The 24395-nt window shown below is 37.2% G+C and overlaps 1 protein-coding gene across 4 annotated transcripts in view; it reads left to right on the forward strand.

Annotated features, from left to right (window-relative positions):
• Window positions 1-24395, forward strand: part of OPHN1 (oligophrenin 1) — a 510840-nt gene that overhangs the window by 152561 nt on the left and 333884 nt on the right. For all 4 annotated transcript variants that reach the window (XM_032845576.1, XM_032845578.1, XM_032845577.1 and 1 more), the window contains one exon: window positions 18529-18624. In XM_032845576.1, the coding sequence (XP_032701467.1) occupies window positions 18529-18624 (96 nt within the window). The remainder of the gene's footprint in view (window positions 1-18528; window positions 18625-24395) is intronic.

A 24395-nucleotide genomic window follows, 5' to 3' on the forward strand; every position in this document is an offset into this window, starting at 1 on the left:
GAAGAATAAAAGTTTTTAAAAGTGGGACAATTTCTAGGCAATAGAAGTGCAATGTTTGGGAAGCCATCACCAGAATTCCCAGATAGTTACTACTTGCAAGTAGTTATAAGAAATAGGAAAATTCTTTTAAATAAAAATTTCTGCCTGCCTGCATATCTAAAAAAAGGGCAATAAAATATGAGCCTATTAAAGAGTGATACATTTTGGCCTTGAGGAGCTATCACTATGTTTGTACAGGACAGAAAGGGTGATGGTTCTTGTATTGGCCTTTCTAGTTTTCTGTACAGACCCTTTTGTTGCTCAGTTTATTGTGGTATGAGTAGTACCCTTAGGGAGAGAAGCAACTGAGGTGGCTGCCTAGTACTAGGATCCTAGGCTCCTCTTGTCCCTTGACCAGAACTAGATAACTATCAAATATTTCTGAAAACCCAAGAAGCCAAGTTGAAGACTGACAGAACAAACCCCACAACTAGAAGGAGAGAAGAGACCACATGGAAGAAGGTAGGAAGTGCAGAGATATGGTTTGGGGGAGAAAGGGATTGCAGGTACTGCAGAGGGAAGGGAGACCTGGTTGTAGAGAAAGGCAAGAGAGAGAGGAGCACACAGGGGAATGTATAAGAGCCATTGCCTGGGAAAATGAGAGGGGCTGATTTTTCTGAGTTTTTGCAATCAGGGGGCTTTGAAGAGTAGAGTTTTAAAGGTCAGTGGGCTTGGCTGAGATAGAACCTTAAGGCACTGCACTACTTAGCGCGAGAAGGCAGACAACCAAGCCAGGGGTAGATTGAAAGGAAACAGTGATTTGAGGAATGCCTCAGGCTCACAGTGGTGAGATTATTCACCCTTTTTGGAGCGCTTGCCTGAGTGGAAGCATTCATAGGACGTATCTCCAGTGATAAAGGAGCCAGACAGGCAACATTTTCCTCCCCCTACCCTCAGCATATATGGAGAGCCACCTGCAAAGGGCAGCTTGGCTTCTGTATTAGCTGCCTAACCTGCTTGTTCCAAGTCCCATGGCCCTACACTCTGACATGACTGCACTTCTCTGTAAAACTTCCCTCGGTCCCAGCATGGCAAGACTCTCCCCCAGAAGATGAGGGCAGGCCCCTTCCCACACCAATTAGCTAAAACCTAGAGTTTTAAAAGTCAGCAGGCTCGGCTGGGATAGAGCCCAGAGGGAACTGTGCTGCTCCTGGAGAGAAGGAAAGAAAACAACACAGAGGCAGACAGTGTGGAATCAGTGATGTGAAAAAAGCCTGGGACACACAGAGGGGAGATTACTAGCTCCTCTTGGAGTGCTACCCTGAGTGGCAGTATTGACAGATAGGGCTCTCTAGGGACAAAGGAGCTGGTTAGTGCCATTCTCCTCACCCCAACCCCTCACCATAAACACAGAGCCACCCAAATGTGGTAAACAGCACAGCACCCACACTGGCTATCTGACCCACTTACACCAGGGTCTCTGTACTCTGCTGTAGTGCCCTTTTTGGACAAGATTGCGTCAGGCCCAACATGGTGGGCCTCTCTCCCAGAAGTCCAGCAAGTACTTCTGCCCACACAACATCTCCCAACTAGAGAGTTTTGCAAGGCTTCAGTTCTAGAGGAAGTAGTATCAAGTCTCATTTAATAAGCAGACCACAGTGTACTTAGTTAAACTCGTAACACTCTGGCCACAGACCAAACACTGCCTACTGCAGACAAGGAGAGCCTCGGTAGATAATTGGCCTGAAGTACAGAACACAACACAGAGTTCATGTAGCACATACCAGACACAGTTCCTGAAGGTCCAGGCCCTGGACAGCATATGACCTCTTCTTCATAAAGCCATTAATCTCAGGAGCAGGAAACAAAACAGGCTTTTCTAACACAAAGAAGATGTCAGAGATTTAGACAAAATGTCAAGATAGGGGAATTCATCCCAATGAAACAAGATAAAATCATGACCAGAGATCTAATCAAAACAGATACAGTCAATGTGCATGAGGGAGAATTTAAAGCAAAAATATTAAAGATACTCACTGGGCTTGAGAAAAGAATAGAAGACTTCAGGAAGGCCCTTATTGCAGAGATAAAAAAGTTAAATAAAATGAAAAATGCAGTAATTCTGATTCAAATCAGACTGGATGTAATGAGCACAAGAATAGTAGAAGCATAAGGACAAATAAGTGATATGGAAGACAAAATAATTGAAAATAATGAAACTGAAAAAAAAGAATTACAGAACATGAGAATAGACTTAGGGAAATCAGTGACTACATCAAACATAGTAACATTTGTATTATAGGAGTCCCAGAAGAGAAAGGAAAGTTGGCTGAAAATTTATTTGAGTAAATAATAGCTGAAAACTTCCCTAATATGGGGAAGGGAACAGATATCTAGATCTAGGAGTCACAGAGAACTCCCAACAAAATCATCGAAAGCAGGCCAATACCAAAACATACTGCAATTAAATTAGCAAAATATAGTGATGAAGAAAATCCTAAAAGGAGCAAGACAAAAGAAGTCCCTGACTTATAAGGAAAGACAAGGCTAGCTGCACCTCTCTCCACAGAAGCTTGGCAAGCCAGAAGGGAGTGGCATGACATATGCAACTTGCTGAATGGAAAAATATGCAGCCAAGAATATTCTATCTAGCAAGGCTATAATTCAAAATAGAAGGAGAGATAAAGAGTTTCCCAGACAAACAAAGACTAAAGGAGTTCGTGATCAGTAAACTATCCCTGCAAGAAATATTAAAGAGGACTCTTTGAATGGAAAGGAAAGACCAAAAGTTACAAAGATAAGAAAGGATCAGAGAAAATCCCCAGAAATAATGACAAAACAAGTAATAAAATGGCACCAAAAACATATCTATCAATAATTACTCTGGGGGTGCCTGGCTGGCTCAGTGGGTTAAGCCTCTGCCTGTGGCTCAGGTCATGGTCCCAGGGTCCTGGGATCGAGCCCCACATCAGTCTCTGATCAGCAGGGAGCCTGCTTCCCTCTCCCCCTCTGCCTGCCACTCTGCCTACTTGTGATATCTCTCTCTCTGTCAAATTAAAGAAAAAAATTACTCTGAATGTAAATGGACTAAATGTACCAATCAAAAGACAGGGTATCAGAACGGATTAAAAAAAGGTGCATCTATATTCTGCTTACAAGACACTGATTTGAGAACTAAAGACACCTGGATATTGAAAGTGAGTGGATGAAAAATAATTTATCATGCATGTGGACATCAAAGGAAAACCAGAGTAGCAATAATTATTTTGGACAAACTACATTTTACACCAAAGACTGAAATAATAGATGATAAAAAGGATACTATATCTTAATAAAAGGGACAATTCAACAAGGAGATATTACAATTGTAAATACTCATATACCCAACATGGGAGCACCCAAATATATAAAACAATTAATAACAAACATAAAAGAAATAATTGATAATGTTACAAAAATAGTTGGGGACTTTAACATTCCACTTACATCAATGGGAAGATTATTTAAGCAGAAAATCAACAAAGAAAAATGGCTTTGAATGACATACTGGACCAGATAGACTTAACATATATTTAGAACATTCCATCTTAATGCAGCAGAATATACTTTTCAAGTGTACATGGTACATTCTTCAAAGTAGATCACATACTGGGTCACAAATCAGGCCTCAAGTATAAAATGATTAAGATCATACTAGGCATATTTTCTGACCACAATTCTATGAAACTAGAAGTCAACCACCAGAAAAAGTTTGGAAGGATCATAAAGCCCCGGAGGTTAACCAACATGCTACTAAACAAGGAATTGGTCAACCAGGAAAGTAAAGAAGTAATAAAAAATACATGGAAAAAATGAAAATGAAAACACAATGGTCCAAAATCTTTGGAATGCAGCAAAAATAGTCCTCAGATGGGAAGGTATAGCAATACATGCATACCTCAAGAGGCAAATATTTCAAATAAAGAACCTAACCTTACACCTAGAGGAGGTATGAAAAACAACAACAACAACAAATGAAGTCTAAAGCCAGCAGAAGGAAAGAAATACTACAGATTGAAGCAGAAATAAATGATATAGAAACTAAGAAAACCCCAGTGGAAAAGATCAATGAAACCAGGAGCTGGTTCTTTGAAAAAAACTAATAAAATTTATAAATGTCTATAAGACTTACAAAAAGAAAAAAGAACCCAATAAATAAAAGCACAAAGGAGAGAGGATAAATAACAACCAACACCACAGGAAAACTATATGGCAAAAAATTGGACAAACTGGAAGAGATGGATAAATTCTTACAAATTTATTAACTAACAAAATGAAGGAGGAACAAATAGAAAACTTGAAAAGACTGATAACCAGCAAAAAATTGAATCAGTAATAAAAAAATCCTAAAAAAAAATGTCCAGGACAAGATGGCTTCACTAGTGAATTCTACCAAACATTTAAAGAAGACGTAATATCTATTCCTCTCAAGCTATTCCAAAAAATAAAAAGGAAAGAAAACATCCAAGTTCATTCTGTGAGGTCAGTATTATCCATATATTAACACCAGATAAAGACTCCACTAAAAAGAGAACTATAAGCCAATATCCATGATGAAGAGGGATGCAAAAATTCTCAATAAATACTAACAGACAGACTCCAACAATATATTAAAAGGATCATTGACCCTGAGCAAGTGGGATTTTTTCCTGGGTTGCAAGTGTGGTTCAATATTTGCTAATAATCAATCACTGTGATACACCACATTAATAAAAGAAAGGATAAGTACCATATGATCCTTTCAGTACATGCAGAAAAAGCACTAGGCAAAGTACAACATCCATTCATAATAAAAGCCCTCAAAAAATTAAGGTTAGAAGGAACATACCACAACATAATAAAGGCCATACATGAAAACTCACAGCTAATATCTCCGGTGGGGAAAAACTGAGAGCTTTTTCTCTATTGTCAGGAAAAAGACAGGGATGTTCACTCTCACCAATGTTACTCAACATAGCACTGGAAGTCCTAGCCACAACAATCAGACAACAAAAAGAAATAAAAAGCATCCAAATCAGCTAGGAAGAGGTAAAACTTTAACTATTTGTGCATGACATAATACTCTATGTGCAAAACCTGAAAGCCTCCACCAAAAAACTGCTAGAACTGACACATGAATTCAATAAACTCTCAGGATACAAAATCAGTGTACAGAAATCTTTTGCCTTTTAGGGTGCCTCGGTAGCTCAGTCAGTTAAACGTCAGCCTTTGGCTCAGTTCATTATTTCTGGGCTATGGAGTCAAGCCCTGCATTGAGCTCCCTGCTCAGCAGGGAGTCTGCTTCTGCCCCTCCAACCCTGCTCATGCTCTCTCTCTCTTTCAAGTAAAAAAGTAAAATCTTAAAATAAATTTGTTGCATTTCTAAACACCAATAAGAAAGCAGCAGAAAGAGAAATTAAGGGATCAGTCCCATTTACAACTATACACAAATACATATAGAAGACAAAATAAATGTATTTTATTTGTAACTCTTTTCTTCTTATATATGTTAAGAAGGAAACTGTATAGCAATACATACAAAGTTATATTTATCAAATTAAAACATATGAAGTACAATTTGTATGAAAATATGGTACAAAAGAAAGGGGAGGTAGCAGCTATATTGGAGAAAAAATTTTTATGCAATTGGAATTGGTATTAATCTACCCTACATTGTGTCATTAAAGTATTAATTGTAATTCCCAGGACAACCACTAAGAAAATATCTGAAAATGTATAGTAAATTGAACTAATTAAAGAGTATACTGGAAAAGCTACTTTACACAAAGGAAAGAAATAGTGGTAGAACAGAGGAACAAAAGCTATATGAGGCATACAGAACATTAAGGTCATATGTAAATCCTACCTTGTCTGTATTAAAATAAACATGAATATAGTAAAAAAAAAAAAACTAATCAAATCCAGGGAGTGGTAGAATGGATTTAAAAAGTGACCCTAGGCTGTCTATAAAACACTTTCTTCTATCATAGACATGGATACTTTGAAAGTTACAGGATGGAGAATGATATGCTATGCAATCAGTAACCAAAGAGAGAAGGAATGTTTATAATAATAAAAGATAAAATATACCTTAAGACAAAAATTGGGACTAGAGACAAAGAACATTTACTAATGATAAAATTGTCAATCCAACAGAAAGAAATCACAATTATAAACAGACATTCATCTATCAACAGAGATATGAGTACATGAAGCAGAAACCTGACAGAAATGAAAGAAATAGACAAATCAACAATAACAGATGGAGATTTTGATATCTCATTTTCAATGATGGATAGAAAAAGTAGGAAAAAAACAAAGAAATAAAAGACATTAACAACACTGTAAACCAATAGACATAACATACATCTATAAAATACTCCACCCAACAACAGAAAAATACACCTTTTTCTCAAATGCACAAGAATGTCCTCAAGAAAACATATGCTAGGCCTCAAAAAATTTAACAGAATTAAAATCCTACAAAAATATGGTCTCTTACTACAGTGGAATAAAATTAGAAATCAGCAGGAGGGGTGCTTGGTGGTTCAGTCAGTTAAGCATCTGCCTTCAGCTCAGATCATGATTCCAGGGTCCTGGGATGGAGTCTGGCCATCAGGCAACCTGTTCAGTGGGGAGTCTGCTTCTCCCTCTCCCCTTCCTCTCTGTGCAAGATCTCATTCTCTCTCATAGTCTCTCTCTCACATAAGTAAAAAAAAAAAAAAAAACAGACAAACAAAAAACAAACAAAAAAATAACCTTAAAAAAATCAACAGGAAGGAATTTGGAAATTCACAGATAAGTGGAAATTTAACACACTTCTAAATAACCAAGGGATCAAAGAAGAAACCACAAGATAAATTAGAAAATACTATGAGATAAATGGAAACAAAAATACAACATACAAAACTTCTGCAATAAAATTAACACAATGCATACAGGAAGATACATGGTTTCAAGTTACAAAAGGAGAAATATCAGAAATATGTGAGATATCTGAAATCAACAACATACTTTTATATCAGGAGAAACTAGAAAAAGAAGGAATTATTAACACAAGGGAAGCAGAAGGAATGAAATAATAAAAGGGATTAGAAAATAACAAGATAATAGAAAAATTAATAAAAGCAATGAAACCAAATCATCAAAATTAAAAAGCTTTTAGTTACAAGGACCAGGAAGAAAAAGGGAAAAAATTCAAATTACTAAAATCAGAAATGAAAGATGAGACATAAAAAAGGATTATAGAGGAATATTATGAACACTTAGACACCAATAAGTTAGACAATGTAGATGAAATGGATAAATTCCTAGAAACACACAAATTACTTAAACTAACTCAAAAAGAAATAGAAAATGTTTACAGACATATGACAAGAAATGAGAATGAATTAATAATCTAAAAAATTGTCCAAACAGAAAAATCTCAGGGCAATAAGGCTTCACTGGTAAACAATACAAAAACACCTAAAAAAGAATCAATACTAAACCTTCCCCAAATTTTCACAAAATAAATTACATGACAACACTTCTTGACTCATTTTTTGAGTCCAGTGTTATCTTGATACCAGAACTAGACAAAGACATCACAACAATAGAACACTAGAAACCAATATCCCTTTTGAATAAAAATGCAAAGGGCACCTGGGTGGCTCAGTCACTTAAGCATCTGATTTCAGCTCTGGTTGTAATCTCAGGGTCCTGGGATCAAGCACCGCATTGGGTTTGTTGGTGACTTTAAGTTTCATAGATTTGTGGTCAGAAAACAATACATGGTATGAGTCAGTCTTTTTATATATATTGTGTATTGTTTTGTGAACTAATATGTGATCTGTTCTGGAGAATGGCCCATGGGCACTTGAAAAGAATGTGTATTCTGCTGCTTTAGGTTGGAATGTTCTGAATATATCTGTTAAATCCATGTGGTCCAGTTCATCATTTAAAGTTGTTTCCTTTTGTTCTATTTAGATCATCTGTCCATTGATGTAAGTGGGGTGTTAATGTCCCCTACTATTATTGTATTATTATGATTGCATTCCTTTATGTTTGTTATTTTTTATATATTTGGGTCCTCCCATGTTGGGTGCATAAACATTTACAATTGTTAGATTTTCTTGTTGGACTTTACCTTTTATGACTATGTAGTGCCCTTTATCTCTTGTTACAGTCTTTGTTGTAACACAATTTGTGTTAACACTAATTTGTCCAATATATGTATTGATAAAATAGCTTTCTTTTGATGTCTATTTGTATGATGAATGTTTCTTCATCCCCTTTCTTTTAGTCTTCAGGCATCTTTAGGCCTTAAATGAGTAAGCCACATATAGGCTTTTTTTTTTTCCCATTCTGACACCTTTTATTTTTAAAGAAGACTTTATTTATTTATTTGTCAGAAAGAGAGAGCAAGTGAGCCCACAGGCAGACAGAGTGGCAGAGGGAGAAGCAGGCTCCCTTCTGAGCAAGGGCCCGATGTGGGACTCAATCCCAGGATGCTGGGATCATGACCTGAGCCGAAGGCAACCACTTAACCAACTGGGCCACCCAGGCATCTCACCTTATATCTTTTCAGTGAAACTTTTGTCTATTTACATTCAGAGTAATTATTGATATGGATTTAGTGCTTTTTTTTTTTTTTACTTGTTTTGTCATTGTTTATGGAGATTTCTGTGATCCTTTCTTGTCTTTGTCAGTTTTGGCTTCTCATTTCCACTCAAGGAATCCCCTTTAATATTTCTTGCGGGGCTGGTTTAGTGACCCTGAAATTCTTTAGGTTTTGTTTGGGGGAATTCTTTAACTCTTCTGTTCTGAATGATAGCCTTGCTGGATAGGTATTCTTGGCTACAGATTTTTTTTCATTCTGCACATTGAATTTATCATGCCACTATCTTCTGGCTTGCCAAGTTTCTGTTGCTAGGGCAGCAGTTAGCCTTATGCATCTTGTCTTGTAAGTTAGTGACTTCCTTTGTCTTGCTGCTTTTAAGAGTTTTTTTTTTCTTTATTACTATATTTAATTGTAACATGTCTTGGTTTTGACCTGCTTTTGTTAATTGTAATGGGTGTTCTCTCTGCCTCCTAGATCTGGATGTCTCTTTCCTTCCCTAAATTAGGGAAGTTTTTACCTATTATTTCCTCAAATAAATATTCTGCCTCTCTTTCTCTCTTTTCCTCTTCTGGGACTCCTGTAATATGAATGTTACTACAGTTGATGGAATCACTAAGTCTATTCTTGTGTTTCATAAATCTCCTTTCAGTCTTTTGTTCATTGCATTAAGCTTCTTTCCAGTCTCAGTTATTGCATTGTTCATTTCTGATTGATTCCTTTTTAACTTTTATATCTTTGGTAAAATTCTCCTAGTTGCCTTCCATTCTTTTATCAAGTCCAGTGAGTATCCTTATGAATGTTGCTTTAAATTCTCTATCAGTCATGTTACTTATATCTTCTTTGTTTAGAACTCTGCCCAAGACGTCATCTTATTCTTTCATTTGCAATAAACTCCTCCATCTTATCATTTTGTCTAAGTCTTTGTCTTCTCCTCTGTGTTAGAAAAGCCTGTACCGTTTCCTGTTGTTGAGAGTAATGGCTTTATGAAGAAGTGGTCATATAGTGTCCTGGGCTTGGCACTTCAGAGTGTGTGCTTCTGTGCTCTGTTGTTATGTTTTGTCTGCTCTGTATTTCAGGCCAGTCATTAGTAAACCTCTCCTTACCTGCAGTGGGCAGTGTTTAGTCCTTGGCCAGAGTGTGGCAATTTTAACTATGTATGCTGCAGTGTGCTCATGCAAAAAGAGTGGATCCTACTTTATCTAGAACTAAAGCATTTGGAACACTAGTCAGGAGACGTGATGTTGGTAGGGGTTTCTGCTGGTCTGGGAGAATGGCCTGCACTCTGGGACTGGGTCAAGCTTGATGGAGAAGGGCAGTCCCACCACAATGCAGAGATCCGAGAGTTGGTATAAGCAAGTTAGGCAACCTGTGTCAGCCCTGAGCTCCTTCCTGCAGGTGTCTCTGCATTTATGCTGGAGGGGGAAGGGAAATGGCTCTAGCCAGCTTCTTTGTTCCTGGAGAGGTGTCTTATTGAAGGCTGCCTCTTAGAGAAGCACTCTGACAAGAGTGAATAATCTTCCCCTTTGTGCCCCAGGGATTTTTGAGATTTTTGTTTCCATGTTGTCTGCCTCAAGGTTTTTTTGACTACTTCTCACCAGGAGCAGCCCACTGACCTTTGGGCTCTAATTCTGTCAAGACTGCTGACTTTTAATACTGCATGCTTTAGGGATGTGTTGTGGGTAGGGGATTATGCTGGACTTTGGGGGGAGGGTCCTGCCATGCTGGGACTGAGGCAATCTTGACTGAGCAGGGTAGTCCTGCCAGAGCACAGAGGTGAAAATTGTAATTAAGTCAGGCAACCTGTGTAGGCCCTGTGCTGCTTCCTGCAGGTGGCTCTGTGTTTATGCTAAGGGGAGAGGGAATGAAATGGGACCAGTCGGCTCTTTTGTCCCCACAGAAACATCTCTGTGAGCACTGTCTCTCAGGGCAGCATTCACAGTAGAATGAATAATCTCCCCTCTGTGTGTCCCAGGTATTTTTGAGATTGCTTTTTCCAGGCTGTCTGCATCCCCCCTTTTTGCCTGCCCTCACTCCAGCAAAAGTGCAGTTCCCTCCAGTCTCATACCAGCCAACCCTGCTGACATCCCAAACTCCAAACTTTAAGCCCTACTAGTTATAAGAACTCAGGAAACTCAGCCCCCCCTCCCCTTATTCCCCAATCAATGGCTTTGGGAAAACATTCTCCCTGTGTGTTCCCTTGTGTGCTTCTCTCTCCTCCTTCTCTGTTACCATGGCTCCCTCTCATCTGCAGCACACATGATCCATTTCTCCCTCAAACCATGTCTCCCCACTTCCTACCTTCTTCAGTGTGGTCTTTTCTCTCCCTTTAGTTGTGGAGTTTGTTATGTTAGTATTCAGGTTGATTTCTTGGGTATTTAAGATGATTTGATAGTTATTGTATTTTATTCATGGGACTAGACCAACCTAGGGTCTTTCTGTTCTGACAGCATATTCCCAAATCCTGGTTTATTTATCTTTGATTTTAGCCTGGTAGACTCTCTTTAGTATTTAGTGTAGGGTAGATATACTAGCAACTAATTCAGTTTTTGTTTATCTGGGAATATCTTCATTTTTGAAATTTAATTTTGCTAGATGTACAATATTATTGTTGCAGAGTTTTTGTCTCACAGAGTTGAGGAATGTATCTTCCTGGACACAAAAGGGTGAAGTGAGGTGAAAGTTTATTAAGTGAAGTTGAGAATAGAAAGGAAAGAAAAGGAGCTCTGTAGTGTGAGAGAGGTCCTGAATGGGTTGCCACTGAGGGCTTTTATGGTCTGTCTTTTATAGAAAACTGACCATATCTTGTCAATAACATGTAAAAACAAACATGGTAGATTTGTAAATATCATGAGACTATCCTGTCTATATTTAGAACAAAAGTGGTGGATTTGTTACCTTCCCTTCTCTCTGGTTAATCTCATCTATGACATTTCTTCACATCTGGGATTTCTTTGATACTAGTCATGTAGCTCCCTACCTGTCTTCCCCTTCCTAGCCTCGCCTGTCCCTTACTCATTATCTTGATAGTTCCCTCTACCCTGGCATTTTGAGTATGTTACTTTACTGTCTGATCCTTCATTTTTCATTCCTGATGAAAAATTCAGCTGGTAATCTTTTTGAGGATTCCTTGTTGATGAAGAGTTTTTTTCTTTTGCCTTTTTAAAAGATTTTGTCTCTATCTTTCAGCAGTTGATTGTGATAGTTTTAGGTGTGTATGTCTGAGTTTATCTTTCTTTAAGTGTTTATTGAGCTTTTTGGGAATGAAGATGATTTTTAATTTTTATCAAATGTGGCAAATATTCTTTCTTCATCTCCCTTTCCTATTCTAGGATTCCCATTGTGTGTGTTGTTATGTTTATGGTGCCTCGTAGGTCTCTGAGAGTCTGTTGATTTTTCTTCCTTCTTTTTTCTTTCTGTTCTGTAGATTTGGTAGTCTCAGTTGACCTGTATTTAGCTTCACTGATTCTTCTGTCTGCCCAATTCTAATCTTAAGGCTGTGTAGTAAATTTTCCATGTCTGTTATTGTTTTTTTTTAACTACAGAATTTTTAGTGGATTCTTTAAAAGTATTTTTCAATTCACTATTGATATTCTGTATTTGGTGAGACATTTTTCTCATTTTCTCCTTTAGTTTTTTTAGATATGGTGCTCTTTGATTCTTTGCATATATTTAGAATAGCTCATTTAAAATCTTTGTCTAGTAAGTCCAATGTTTGGGCTTCCTCATGGACAGTTTCTGTTGATTACATTTTTTTTTTAGTATAAGCCAAAATTTCCTGTTTCTGTGTATCTCCTAATTTCTTGTTGAAAAGTATGCATTTAATATTATATAATGTGACAATTCTTGAAATGAGAACCTCTCTCTTTCCCCATGGTTTATGTGTCTGTTGTTGTTGCCTTGTTTATTGACTTCTTGAACAAATTCTGTATTAAATTCTATATTTTTATTGTGTTTAACTGCTGAAGTCTTTGGTAGTTTAGCTTAGTGATCACCTACTGATTGGATAAGGATTCCATGAGATACCTTGAGGCAGCAAGTTTCCTAGTCTTTGGTGAAGAGCTATGTTGGTGTATGTTATGTCAGTTTGCAACTCTGCCTACCATTCTCTCCCTGCTTATTCAGGGCCTTAAGTTCGGATAGAAGTGAGCGATTGGGTCCATCTCAAATCTTTCATGGACATAGACACAGCCTGGGGTGTGCACACATACCTTCACATGCACATGTCTTTCTAGATTTTTAGGGATAGGTTGTTGCTTTGCATAGGTCATGTGTACATGTCATTCTCCAAATGGTCATTCTCTAAATTTTTATGAAGAATTTTGGGTTCCTGGACCCAATTCCAATGTGTTTTTGGGAGTGGATTCCCCACACTAACAAGCAATTCTCTGAATACCAGGTAGATGTCCTACTATTCAACTCAGTTATGACACTATCTCCCTGGAAACCAGATTCTACAGATTAACTTTTAAGTTGTACAACACTGCACTACTGCTTTCAGATGTCTGTCACAAGTCCAATTCTTCTGATCGACTGGCTATAAACTAGAGGTTCCAACAATGCCCTTATTAGGTTTGATTAATTTTCTAGAAAGACTCACAGAACTCAAAGAAATATTTTACTTACTAGATTACAGTTTTATTATAAAGGAATATAACATAAGAACAGCCATATAGAAGGTATGTATGAGGCATATTATGGGAGAAGGGTGTGGAGCTTCCATGCCCTGTCTGAGCATACCATTCTCCCCATTTCTCTACATGTTTACTAACCTGGAAGTTCTTTTTGTGTTTTTATGGAGGTTTCATTACATAGGCATGTCTGATCATTCATTGGTGGTTGATTCAACCTCCAGCTTCTCTTTCCCCCCAGAGGTCAGGGGAGTGAGAATGAGAGTTCTAATGCTCTAATCACATGGTTAATTGTCCTGACAACCAGTCCCCATTTTTAGGTGTGGTCTAAAAGTCATGCCATTAACCTAACAAAGGCAATTTCATGGCTGTCATCACTTAGGAAATTTCAAGGGTTTTGGGAGCTGTGAGCTGGAAATGGTGGATGAAGACCAAATATATATGAGAAATATATTCTAGTCATCTGAATTGATCAAATATATATTTCTTATAAATCACAATTTATATATGCAAGCAAATATTTTGGTCAACCTCTTGATAACTCCAACTTTTATGTTTCTTTGGGCTACTACAATTTTAAAAACTTGAGATGATTATTTTTGACAAATGCCGCCCCCCCCGCCCAAGCACTGTTTATACAGAATGAGCTTTGGGTTAGGACAGAGACAAGCCTTAAGAATGGAACTTTCAGGACCTGTTAAAATGGACAAATAGTGATAGTTCTGTAAGAGTGAAGCCTTGTGAAACTCCAACCCCATTCTGCGCTCTCTGGTGGCTGCTAGCCTGTTGGTTTTCACAGCTATCATTATTGTGAAGCTGTTGATTTTCAGTGCTACAGCAGAGTTGGGGAAGGAGTGATCTGATTAACTATACTTAATGCACAACAAAGTACACTGGTATTATCAAGATTCAATCTTTTATCTTGAACAGAGAATCCTTAGATTCTTAAACCTTTAGTTTATTAGAGAATATCATATATATTATATAATCTGTCATATATATTATATAATCTGTTGTTTATAATATATATTACAGAAAAAAGTTGTATCCAGGATTTATAAAGAAGTCTTATACCTCAGTAGCTCAACAATAAGAAGACAAAAATCCAGTTATAAAACTGGCAAGAATTTTAACAGACCCTTCATGAAAAAAGATAAATACCCAATAAGTACGTGATAAACTACTTAACACCATTAGTTATCAAGAGAATGCAAACTAAAACTATAGTGAGATACCACCACACAGCCATTGAAATGGTTAAAATTTAAATTAAAAAAGTCAGTTACCAGATTTTTATTGTAGCTTTATTCACAATAGGCAAGATATGGAAGGAACCCAAGTGTCCATCAATGGATGAATGGATAAAGGAACTGTGGTATATACATACAAAGAAATATTACTCAGCCATAAAAAAGAATGAAATCTTGCCATTTATTACAACATGGATGGACCTAGAGAGGATTATGCTAAGTGAAATATGTCAGAGAAAGACAAATACCATATGATTTCACTCATAGAGGGGAAAAAAGGAGCAGAAACAGACCCACAAACACAGAGAAGGAACTGGTGGTTGCCAGACTAGAGGTGAGTGGGGGAATGGGCAAAATGAGTGAGAGTGGGAGGTGCAGGCTTGTAGCTATGGAATGAATAAATCACTGGGATGAAAGGTACGACATAGGGAATTTAGTGAGTGGCATTTTAATAGCATTATATGGTGACAGATGGTAGCTATACTTGTGAGCATAGCATAATGTATAGAGTTATTGAATCACTATGTTGTAAACATAAAACTAATATAACATTGTATATCTGCATTACTTTACTAAAAAGATTTTAAGGTAAGTTACCAGATGTTGAAAGATATGTGGATCAATTGAAATTCTCATATATTGTTGATAATAATACAAAATAGTACATTGACTTTGGAAAACAGTTTGACATTTTCTTATATGTTTTAAGATATACTTACAACTAATCTTATAACCCATTTATTGGACCCTTATGTATTTACCCAAGATAAGTAAAAATCTATGTCCTAGAAAGATTTATACATTAATTTTTAAAGTAACATTCTTCACAATAGTGAAAAACTAGAAATAGCACAATGTCCATAAATAGGTGAATGAATGAATAATGGTATATTTATCCAATGGAATCTACTCAGCAACAAAAATAATGAATTACAGATAGATGAATTTCTAAGATACTGTGCAGACCAAAGTAATCTAGATATAAGAGTACGTTCCATTATGATTCCATAGAAGAGAAGAGTGGTAAGTAAATTGGTTTCTATACAGCATTAATTACCTGCCTAATTAATCCTGTTTTATTCTACCTTATTCCCAGAAAACTTCAGTTGCCTAAAATACACTATCCAGCTACATTCTAGAATGAGTGAGGAAAAAACACAGAAGGCCCATGAATAAGAAGGTAGTGTGGAGAGAATCCTCAAAGATATCTTGAACAATTATAAGATAGAAGCTTGGTGGACAGGGATGCAGAAGTATTAGGGAAGATAAAATAATGATTTTACATGGTCTAGAATGATGTAGTAAATTTTATTTTAATAAGGAAATAGATGCCTCATACATAACAAGCATTTCTATGTTATCTATTGATTCTTTGGAGTCCAATAGTTACCCAACTCATTTATCTGAAATACATGGCTCATTCCTGCACTTTTCCTAGTACAGAGGCTGAATATGTGAGACTTTCTTTCAATGAAGAGCTACTAATTTATGCTTGTTCATATTTGTGAACGTGATTTGTCTCTGCATTGTCTCGTTTTTTATATGTTTGTTTATAAGGTAAGTATGGTAATACCTACCTTTGTGTGTTCAAGAGGAATAAGTGAGAATGCTTATGGAAAGTCATTCATAAACTTTTTCAAGCTCTGTGCAAATGTAAAGTAGTGTTTTCAATCAGACCAAAGGTCTGGAGAAGAGAAGTTGGTGCAAATAATGAAAATGGAAATTAATGCAACTCCTTTCTTATCCCATGGCTTCACTTACAAAATAATATAACTGTAAAAAATCATAATATTTGTGGCTTCTGAGATGTTCAGATAATTCTAAAAGAGGAGTGGTTATTAACTATACCTTGTTTTATCAAGAAAAAACTGAAAGAATCCAGGTATTTGTGAAAGGGCAATATAAAGAATATTCTTATTTATTTAATTTCTTTGAGTGACACAGAAAGCACATGGGGGAGTTCTGGGCTTGTCCTTATCTGCTGCTGGCCAAGGAGGCCAGAGAAAAGTGATTATTTTCCAGCCATGGAGCCAGTTTTGTGTTCTCTTTGCTGATGAAATATGGAAAACAGGAAAACATTCTCCTCTTACATTGGTGTGGACAAGATTTGAAGTAGAAAATGTTACTGCAAAGTGTGGAAATTTGAGAAGGCATGGTAACCTAGTCTGCAGTCCCTATTCTTTGTAAAACCTTTCTTCTTCTTCTTTCTCTTCTTTAAAAAAAAAAGATTTATTTATTTATTTGAGAGAGAGAGAGAGTGAGCAAGTGGGGGGAGGTGCAGAGGGAGAGGTAGAGAGAAATTCTCAAGACTCCACGCTGAGCTTGGAACGTGAAACAGGGCTCAATCCCACTACCCATGAGATCATGACCTGAGATGAAATCATGAGTCAGACAATTTTTTTTAGTCACTTATCCTTTATTTGTCTCCAGTTAATGTATTAAGTATTAGTAAAATGAAAGCTACCATGCATGTATTGAACACCGGTGTACCAGGCATTGTGCTAACCGACTGAGCCACCCAGGCGCTCCTCTCCTTCTTCTCCTCTTTCTCCTGCTTCTCCTCTCTCTGCTACTTCTTCTGCTTCTCCTCCTCCTCTCTCCACCTCCTTCTTGCCAATGATGTGTTCAAAGGCTCAAGGTTCTAAATACTGAAAATAAGCTTTTCTGGAAATGGGATGTAGACAAGATGGCAATAAAATTCTAGGCAGGTTAATCTGTTCCAACCAAAGGTCTGAACATGTTTTATTGTGTTTGTGCTTAACCATGTTAGCTTTTTATTGAAAGGAATAGATATTGTCTGTATTGTCTCCCTTTCTGTTGGTCTGAGAGCAAAAACTCTCATAGACCTATGTATCTCATAGATGTGAAGGTGGAGGATGATGAAACTATGGAGTTAAAGAAGAAATAGAAAAAAAAGGAACCAAAAATAACCAAAATTTTGAGCTTTCCTAGAAGATGGTCTAATGGATTACTTTAGTTAATGAGAGCAGTGCTCCTTGAACATTAAAGGACATATGAATCCCCTAGGGATTATATGAAACTGCATTTTGTGATTTAGTAAGTCTGGGGTTTGATCTGGGAATGTGTATTTCCATAAAGCTTCCAGGTGATGATGATTCTGCTCTGAGAACCACTGAGAGTAGCAAGGCTGGAGAGTTTGGCTGGACCTCTTGGTGAAGGAGATATTTAAAAAATTTCACTAGAGATATTTTGTCAAAAGGCTAGCTAAATGTGATTTAGTTTTGTACCTTCATTAGACTTTTATTTAATAAAATTTAAAATTATTCACCAAAAATAAAAGCATTTGTCGGGCCTTACGACCCTGAAGTTTTTCATTAATTGCCTCCTTAGTTCAGGTCCCTTGCTGAATACTGTGTGAGCAAATTAAATTTGTTGTCCTGCCTGATCGTAACCTAACCCAGGCTGCCATATGGTTAATGTGTAAAATATCCAGGTTGTGCCTGTGTTGCCATGGAAAAGGCCCTGGAGAAACAGACCGTCTGGCTTTTACTTTTGACACTGCTGGCTAGCTTAGGGCCCTTGAATACCACAACTCCAAAATTCAGCTTTTTCTTTTGTAGAATGTTTGTGGGTATTTGTTTGGTGAGAGGTGAGAAAGCATTTAGTCCATTGCCCATAATTGGTGCTCAATTAATGCTTAAGGAGACTCTTTTAGGAGTAAAACTAAGTAGTTTTAAGTTTTATGGGCTTTGGATAGAAGGAGTCAGAGAGGACTGGAATTGAGATTAAAACATGTCTCATAATTTAAAAGAAGGACTTCACTAAACTGCCCTCCTTCCTCTTTAATGGTTTTAGTTGCTCAAATCTTCTACTGAAGTTTTAATATTTTGTTAAACTTTAATTATTTATTTTTTAAATTTTATTTTATTTTTTTTCAATGTTCCAAAATTCATTGTTTAACTTGATTAAATGCAAGTTGCTAACTACTGGAAGCACTTCCCTTTGCTTTTGTCCTATCAGCCCTAACAGATATGAGTAAATCAGTTAAAGAACAGTCTTGACAATTTCTTCTGTTTCTCTTACTTTGCAGATTATTCTTCAGCTGTTCAGAAATTTTCTCAGACACTTCAGTCCTTCCAGTTTGATTTTATTGGAGACACTCTGACTGATGATGAGATTAACATTGGTAAGTCTTCAGCTGCGTGTGGCCTTGTGCCTCTTGAGGCAGTTCTGAAACCATGAGTCTCCTAGGTTTCTGGATACAGGAAACTTGGACATCTTCATCCTCTGTGGTCTAGTGCCAATCTCATGGGAGGCTGCTTAAGAAGGATAGAGAAACACTGTTTTCCAGTCCCATTCCCCTCTCACACAAAAGCAATAAAAAGATATCCCTTAAGCCTCTGCTGAGGTCTTTGACTCAGTCAATCTGCAGGGGACTTTTTCTTTAAAGAATCTAATACATGAAAATAGATATTTTTATGAAGGATAAAGTAAAGGTGATTTTTTTGAAAACAATTCCAAAATGATTTAGAGTAACAGTCCTCTGAGGAATAAACTCTAGAATGTTTAAAAGTAGCATTTATATAGGTCCAGCTTTTCAGACAACAGGACATTTGACATAACCTCTTGGGAATTGAATTTAACAACTCACTGTATGAGCTGTGTGATATTGGACAGATACTTCCTTTTTCTGAGCCTTAGTCTTGTCATCTATAATATGTGGTTAATATTAATATCAAGAATGTTACTAGGAAGAGATTGAACAGTGGAAGTTAAAGAACTTTGTTTTTGTGTTAGTTACTATGAAGTTAAAGTGGTGTCGGCCAACTCTGGCCCTTGGCCCAAATCTTGCCTGCCGCTGTTTTTCGGTAAATAAGGTTTTTTTGGAACACGGCTACATTTATTCATTTAATATTGTCTAAGGGAAAAATATTGTGTAAGGGTATTTTGTGGTAGTACAACAAAATTGAATAGAAGTGGCAGAGACTAGATGGCTTTCAAAGCCTAAATTATTTGCTCTGGTCATTTAAGAAAAAGTTTGGTAACCAGCAAGTTAAAGAATGCATGTAAAGCATTTGCTAGACAAGAGCATTGAACCACAGAACTATTGCGAATGCTTTAATGTCACTGAAACAAGTTAGTTACGCAGTTGTATTTATGAACTCCAGCATTAAAATATAAAAATGTATTATTATTTAATGGTCATTGTAGTAAATATGAATCGTATATAAAAGTATAAAATTACCTATGATAGTAAGATATTCCAGTACAGGAACAATGTATTGAATGATATTGGCATATTATATTTTAGCTCTCTTTTGTACATGTATCTCTTTTATGTGTATGCAATTTAGTTCATGTTAAATACATAGTTTTATCTTTTTAACCTAACATTTTATCATAATCATCTTATGAGAGCATTTAAAATTCTTTGTATGTTTCATGGTGGGGGAGGGCAAGGGAATTGTTTTTATTCACTGCTATTTCCCCAGCATGTAGAGGAGTGCCTAGCATATAGTAGATGCTCAGTACATGTTTGCTGAATGAAAAAAAAATAATGGATGCATTCAGATCTCTTTATTATAGGAGCCATACTTTATATAGTATTCAACTATTTAGCTTATTTCCAATTTTTCACTATTATAAATAATACTTCAATGAGTTCTTTTGTGAGACTAAGATTGATGACTTTTAGTAAATATGGTGGTATAAATAATGAAGCACACATTTGCATTTATATTATTTATTCACTTCATTTTAATTTTATAAATCTATTTTTGTCTAAGGGCATGACTTATTTAAAAGTTAATATCATGGGCTTGAGAGTCAGATAGCCCAAATTTGAACTCTACTTTGGAACTTAATATCTGTGTAACCTGGGTAGGTGACTCCCTTTCTAAGTGTTAAGTTTTTCTCATATGGAAATAGGGATGAGATGATCAATGCCAAGTGTGCACAGTGTCTAAATACATGTTAACTGTTTAATCATTGTTAATATAATATTTGCTTTCTTTGTGCTCTGCAATAAGCCAAATGTTTCTGTGTCTTCCCAAAATTCATATGTTGAAATTCTAACCCCTGATATGGTGGTATTAAGAGCTGGAGTCTTTGGGAAGTACTTAGGGCATCAAGGTGGAACCCCTCACGAATGGGATTAGTGTCCTCATAAAAGAGACACCAGAGGGCTCTTTTATCTCCCTTCCATCATGTGAAGATACACAAGAAGTTGTCAGTCTGCAACCTTGAAGAGGGCTCTCACCAGAACCTAACAATGCTGACACCCTATTCTCAGATTTCCAACCTCCAGAAATGTGAGAGATAAATTTCTCTTGTTTATAAGCCACCCCGTCTATAGCACTTTGTTATAGCATCCTAAACTTAGGAAAGGCAGAAGAAATTGGTACTGAGAAGTTGGGGTGTTGCTGTACCAGATACCTAAAAATGAGGTAGCTTTGGAATTAAGTAATGGGAGGAATCTGCAAAAGTTTGGAAGTGCATGCTAAGAAAAGCTTAGATTGCCAGGAATGGAATTTTAAAGGCAATTGTGTGAGAGTTCAGAAAGAGAAAAGGCGAGCCATAGAGAAAGTTTCCATGAACAACATGTTATTAGACAATGGAGAAAAGCAATCCTTGTTATAAAGTAGGCAAAGAACTTGGCTGAACTGTGTTTATGTTCTGGTGTTTTGTGGAAGGTAGTGTTTTCCGACTGAAAAAAATTGAATGTTTGGCTGAGGAAATTTTTAAGCAAAGTGTTAAAAGAATGGCTTGGTTCCCCCTGTTTCTACTAAAAACTAAGGGGAGAAAAATGAATTAAAGATGGAATTATTAAACAAAATGGAACAAGAATTTCAAAGTGTGGACATTTCTCTGCCTGTCCATATTACAAAAAAATGACAGTGTGTTTGGAGGAGAACACCAAGGGTGTGGTGGACTGACCATTGCATAAGGAGATCAATACGGGTGTGAACCATGGATGTAATCAACTATTCCAACAGAAGCCAGGAATAGAGATGGGATTATATGAGCAGAAACACTACCCGCTGGGACTATAGGAAACAAAAAAATGGGACAAAATGAAGGAAGACTCTTTGACTTCTTAGACCCTGTAAGACCCAACCATATAGCTATTTGGCTCTGAACATGCACTATTTTTCAAAGACAAGAGAATAAGGACTCTGAAGCCAATCCAGAAATCATCAGGGCTGCCATTTCTATCACATGCCTAGAGTCTAGAGGCCCTGTGGCCTCCCACTAGATTTGAAAGGATGAGACCAATGCCCAAGGAGCTGTAGGGGCGGGCCCACTGAGGGTACAACACCTACCTTACCATAAATGTCAACCAGTGCCATTTAGGAAAAAGGTGTGTGAGTTTGAGCATGATGGCTTATAAACAAAATAAAACAATATAAATAAACAAAACGACACCCCCCCCAGTGATGCCACATTCTTGTGGGTGTTTGTGAGCTCCATGTAAGTTGCTAGCTGTGACACATTTACTTCTTAATGTGTGCTTTACAATAACACTTTAACTCAGTCACCATTTGCCTGCCAAGTCCAGAAACTCATAATTATCATCTGGTCATTGCCTTTAGGGATGATGAATCATGAATTGACCTTTATTGATGGGGACTGAAAAAAGATTTTGAGATTTTAATTGGCCTGACATAGTCATCTTTGTTGAGTATGCCATTTTGAGAGCTGGGATTTGTGGTAGTAGTGAGAAGAACAACCAGTGGTCCAACAGTTTAAGGTGATGCTCTTTGTAGGCTTTGAGAAGAAATACTAGAGACCCTACTGGGAGGGCACTGCTAGGAAAGAACAGTTGTGTTGGAAGCTGAGATAGGAGAGTGTGCCATACCCTCTAATTGTCAACTACTAGCCCAGAGTGGATAGATCTTCTGTTTAACCAGAAAAATTGGTAAAAGTACAGTTATAATAGAATTTTGGGTTGAGATTTAGATTTCATATTATATGTGAAGAGGACCTTGCAGTTCTTTTCATAATGAATTTTGTTGATGGCTACAAAATGTAACTCAGTACCATTAACTCCCCTGTAGATACCAGTTATCTAACAGAGATGGCAGTGATTCCTAGAGGATGTGAGCAAAACCTGAGACTTCTCTGAAGAGTCCCTTCCCTTGATCATCAGCACTAGTAACTAACTTGAGTAGTCTGTATGTAATAGGGACAAATGAGAGGAAGTGTCTCACCGCCCTGATGACATTTGTCCCTGATCTAGAGCAAGACATCTATGCCTTCAATTGGCATTGTGTGGCTTTTTCTCTACCTCTGTATCTTAGTAACCAAAGGAAATCTCAGGCGTTTAGGTAGTTTTGTGTATACTTCAGATTTCTTAGCTATGGGATCTTAGCAATATTACCCAAGCTTGTTGGGCCTCTGTTTTCCTCATCTGTAAAGCAGGAAGTGTAATCTATTTCACATGACTGTGGGAAATAAACCAGGTAAGTACATATACCAGAGAGTATATGTAAATCATTAGGCTCAGTGTCTGACTTATGATTGGTGCTCAGTATCTCATAGTTGTTACCAGGAAGGTGGTAGAAACTAAGTTTTGGAAAATCTCAGTTTGAAATTATATTTCTTGAATAACTGTGAAGGAAAAGGTAAAATAAAATATTAGTATTCCAAGAACATTAGAGAGTATCTAGCTTAGTTATTCCTAATATGTGTCAGAGTGACCTGAAGCTTTTATTGATCCAGAGTCTCAGGACCTCTCTTAGATCAAATGAATCAGAATCTCTGTAATGGAGCCCCGGGCTCTGATTTCTACACAGTCATCATAACATCAGTGAGCATTTTGGAACCCCATGTCAGTTTTCAGGTTTTTTCAAACTGTTCCTTGGATCCTCAACTTCTCCTATCCACCAAATCTTAAATGAAGCAGGTAAGAATTTACTTGAAGAATTGAATTCCAGGTGAAAAAAATAAGCTGATACTTTCAGAGTGCTTACCAAGTACCACATCTTGTTTTAAGCACTTTACATAAACTGATGAGAGAGAGGCAGAGACAGACAGGTGAATGCGAGCATGTGCGCACACACACATACACACATACACAGTGAGAGAGGGAGAAAATGAGAATATACTAAGCTGGTTTACCAACCCTCCCACCACCACTCCTGCCAGTCCTACAGACAGGGAAACTGATGTCCAGAGTTCAGCTAGTGATTGTTGAAGGTAGTGCCAGAACCAAAGTCTCCTAAAGCCCAACTGATTTATTCAACTAATTTTTATTGAGCACCTGCTATGAATCCTGCCCTCACGGAACTTCCATTCAGTTAAGTTTTGGGAAGAAATATATGCAAATAACTTCCTATATCATTGCAGTACTGGGAGCAAGAAAGATGGATGCTTTCCACATAGGCATCATAGAACCTCCTTTCTCTTTTCTGAGGAACGCTGCTATGCATTTGTTCATTAGTAAATAGGTGGAAAGTATCCACTAAATGCCATAGACTGGGGACTCAGAGACACAATCAATCTCCCTGTCCTTGAGGATTTCAGTCTGTTAAAGGAGGCAGATGAGTATACAGACAATTGCAAGACAATATAATAAGTACTATGATAGAGGTAGGCCCACAGTAGCCCCTTTCCACACTGGTGTGTGTGTGTGGGGGGGGGGAGATAGGGAGAATAAACAAGGAAGGCTTCTCAGGGAAATGATACTGAAGTTAGATGCAAGGCTAGGGTGAGGCAAGTGAGGATGCTAGGGCTGAAATTTAAGAAAGCACTTATTCTCAGGTTCATGCAAAGTGCAGGTGGGCACCATATTGTGAGTACCTCCCAAATTTTGCACCCTCACTTGCCTTTCTCCTGTCTTGGTCCTGATCTGAGTTGGATTTCTAAAGGATGAATGAGAATTAAGAAAAGACAACAGAGAAAACAAATATACAAAAGTATAATTGAGGGGAGTAAGAAGATTATATCTTTCTTGAA

This window comes from Lontra canadensis, unplaced genomic scaffold (genome assembly GCF_010015895.1).
Source record: "Lontra canadensis isolate GAN:19392208 unplaced genomic scaffold, GSC_riverotter_1.0 scaffold166, whole genome shotgun sequence".
In the NCBI taxonomy this organism is placed as follows: domain Eukaryota; kingdom Metazoa; phylum Chordata; class Mammalia; order Carnivora; family Mustelidae; genus Lontra; species Lontra canadensis.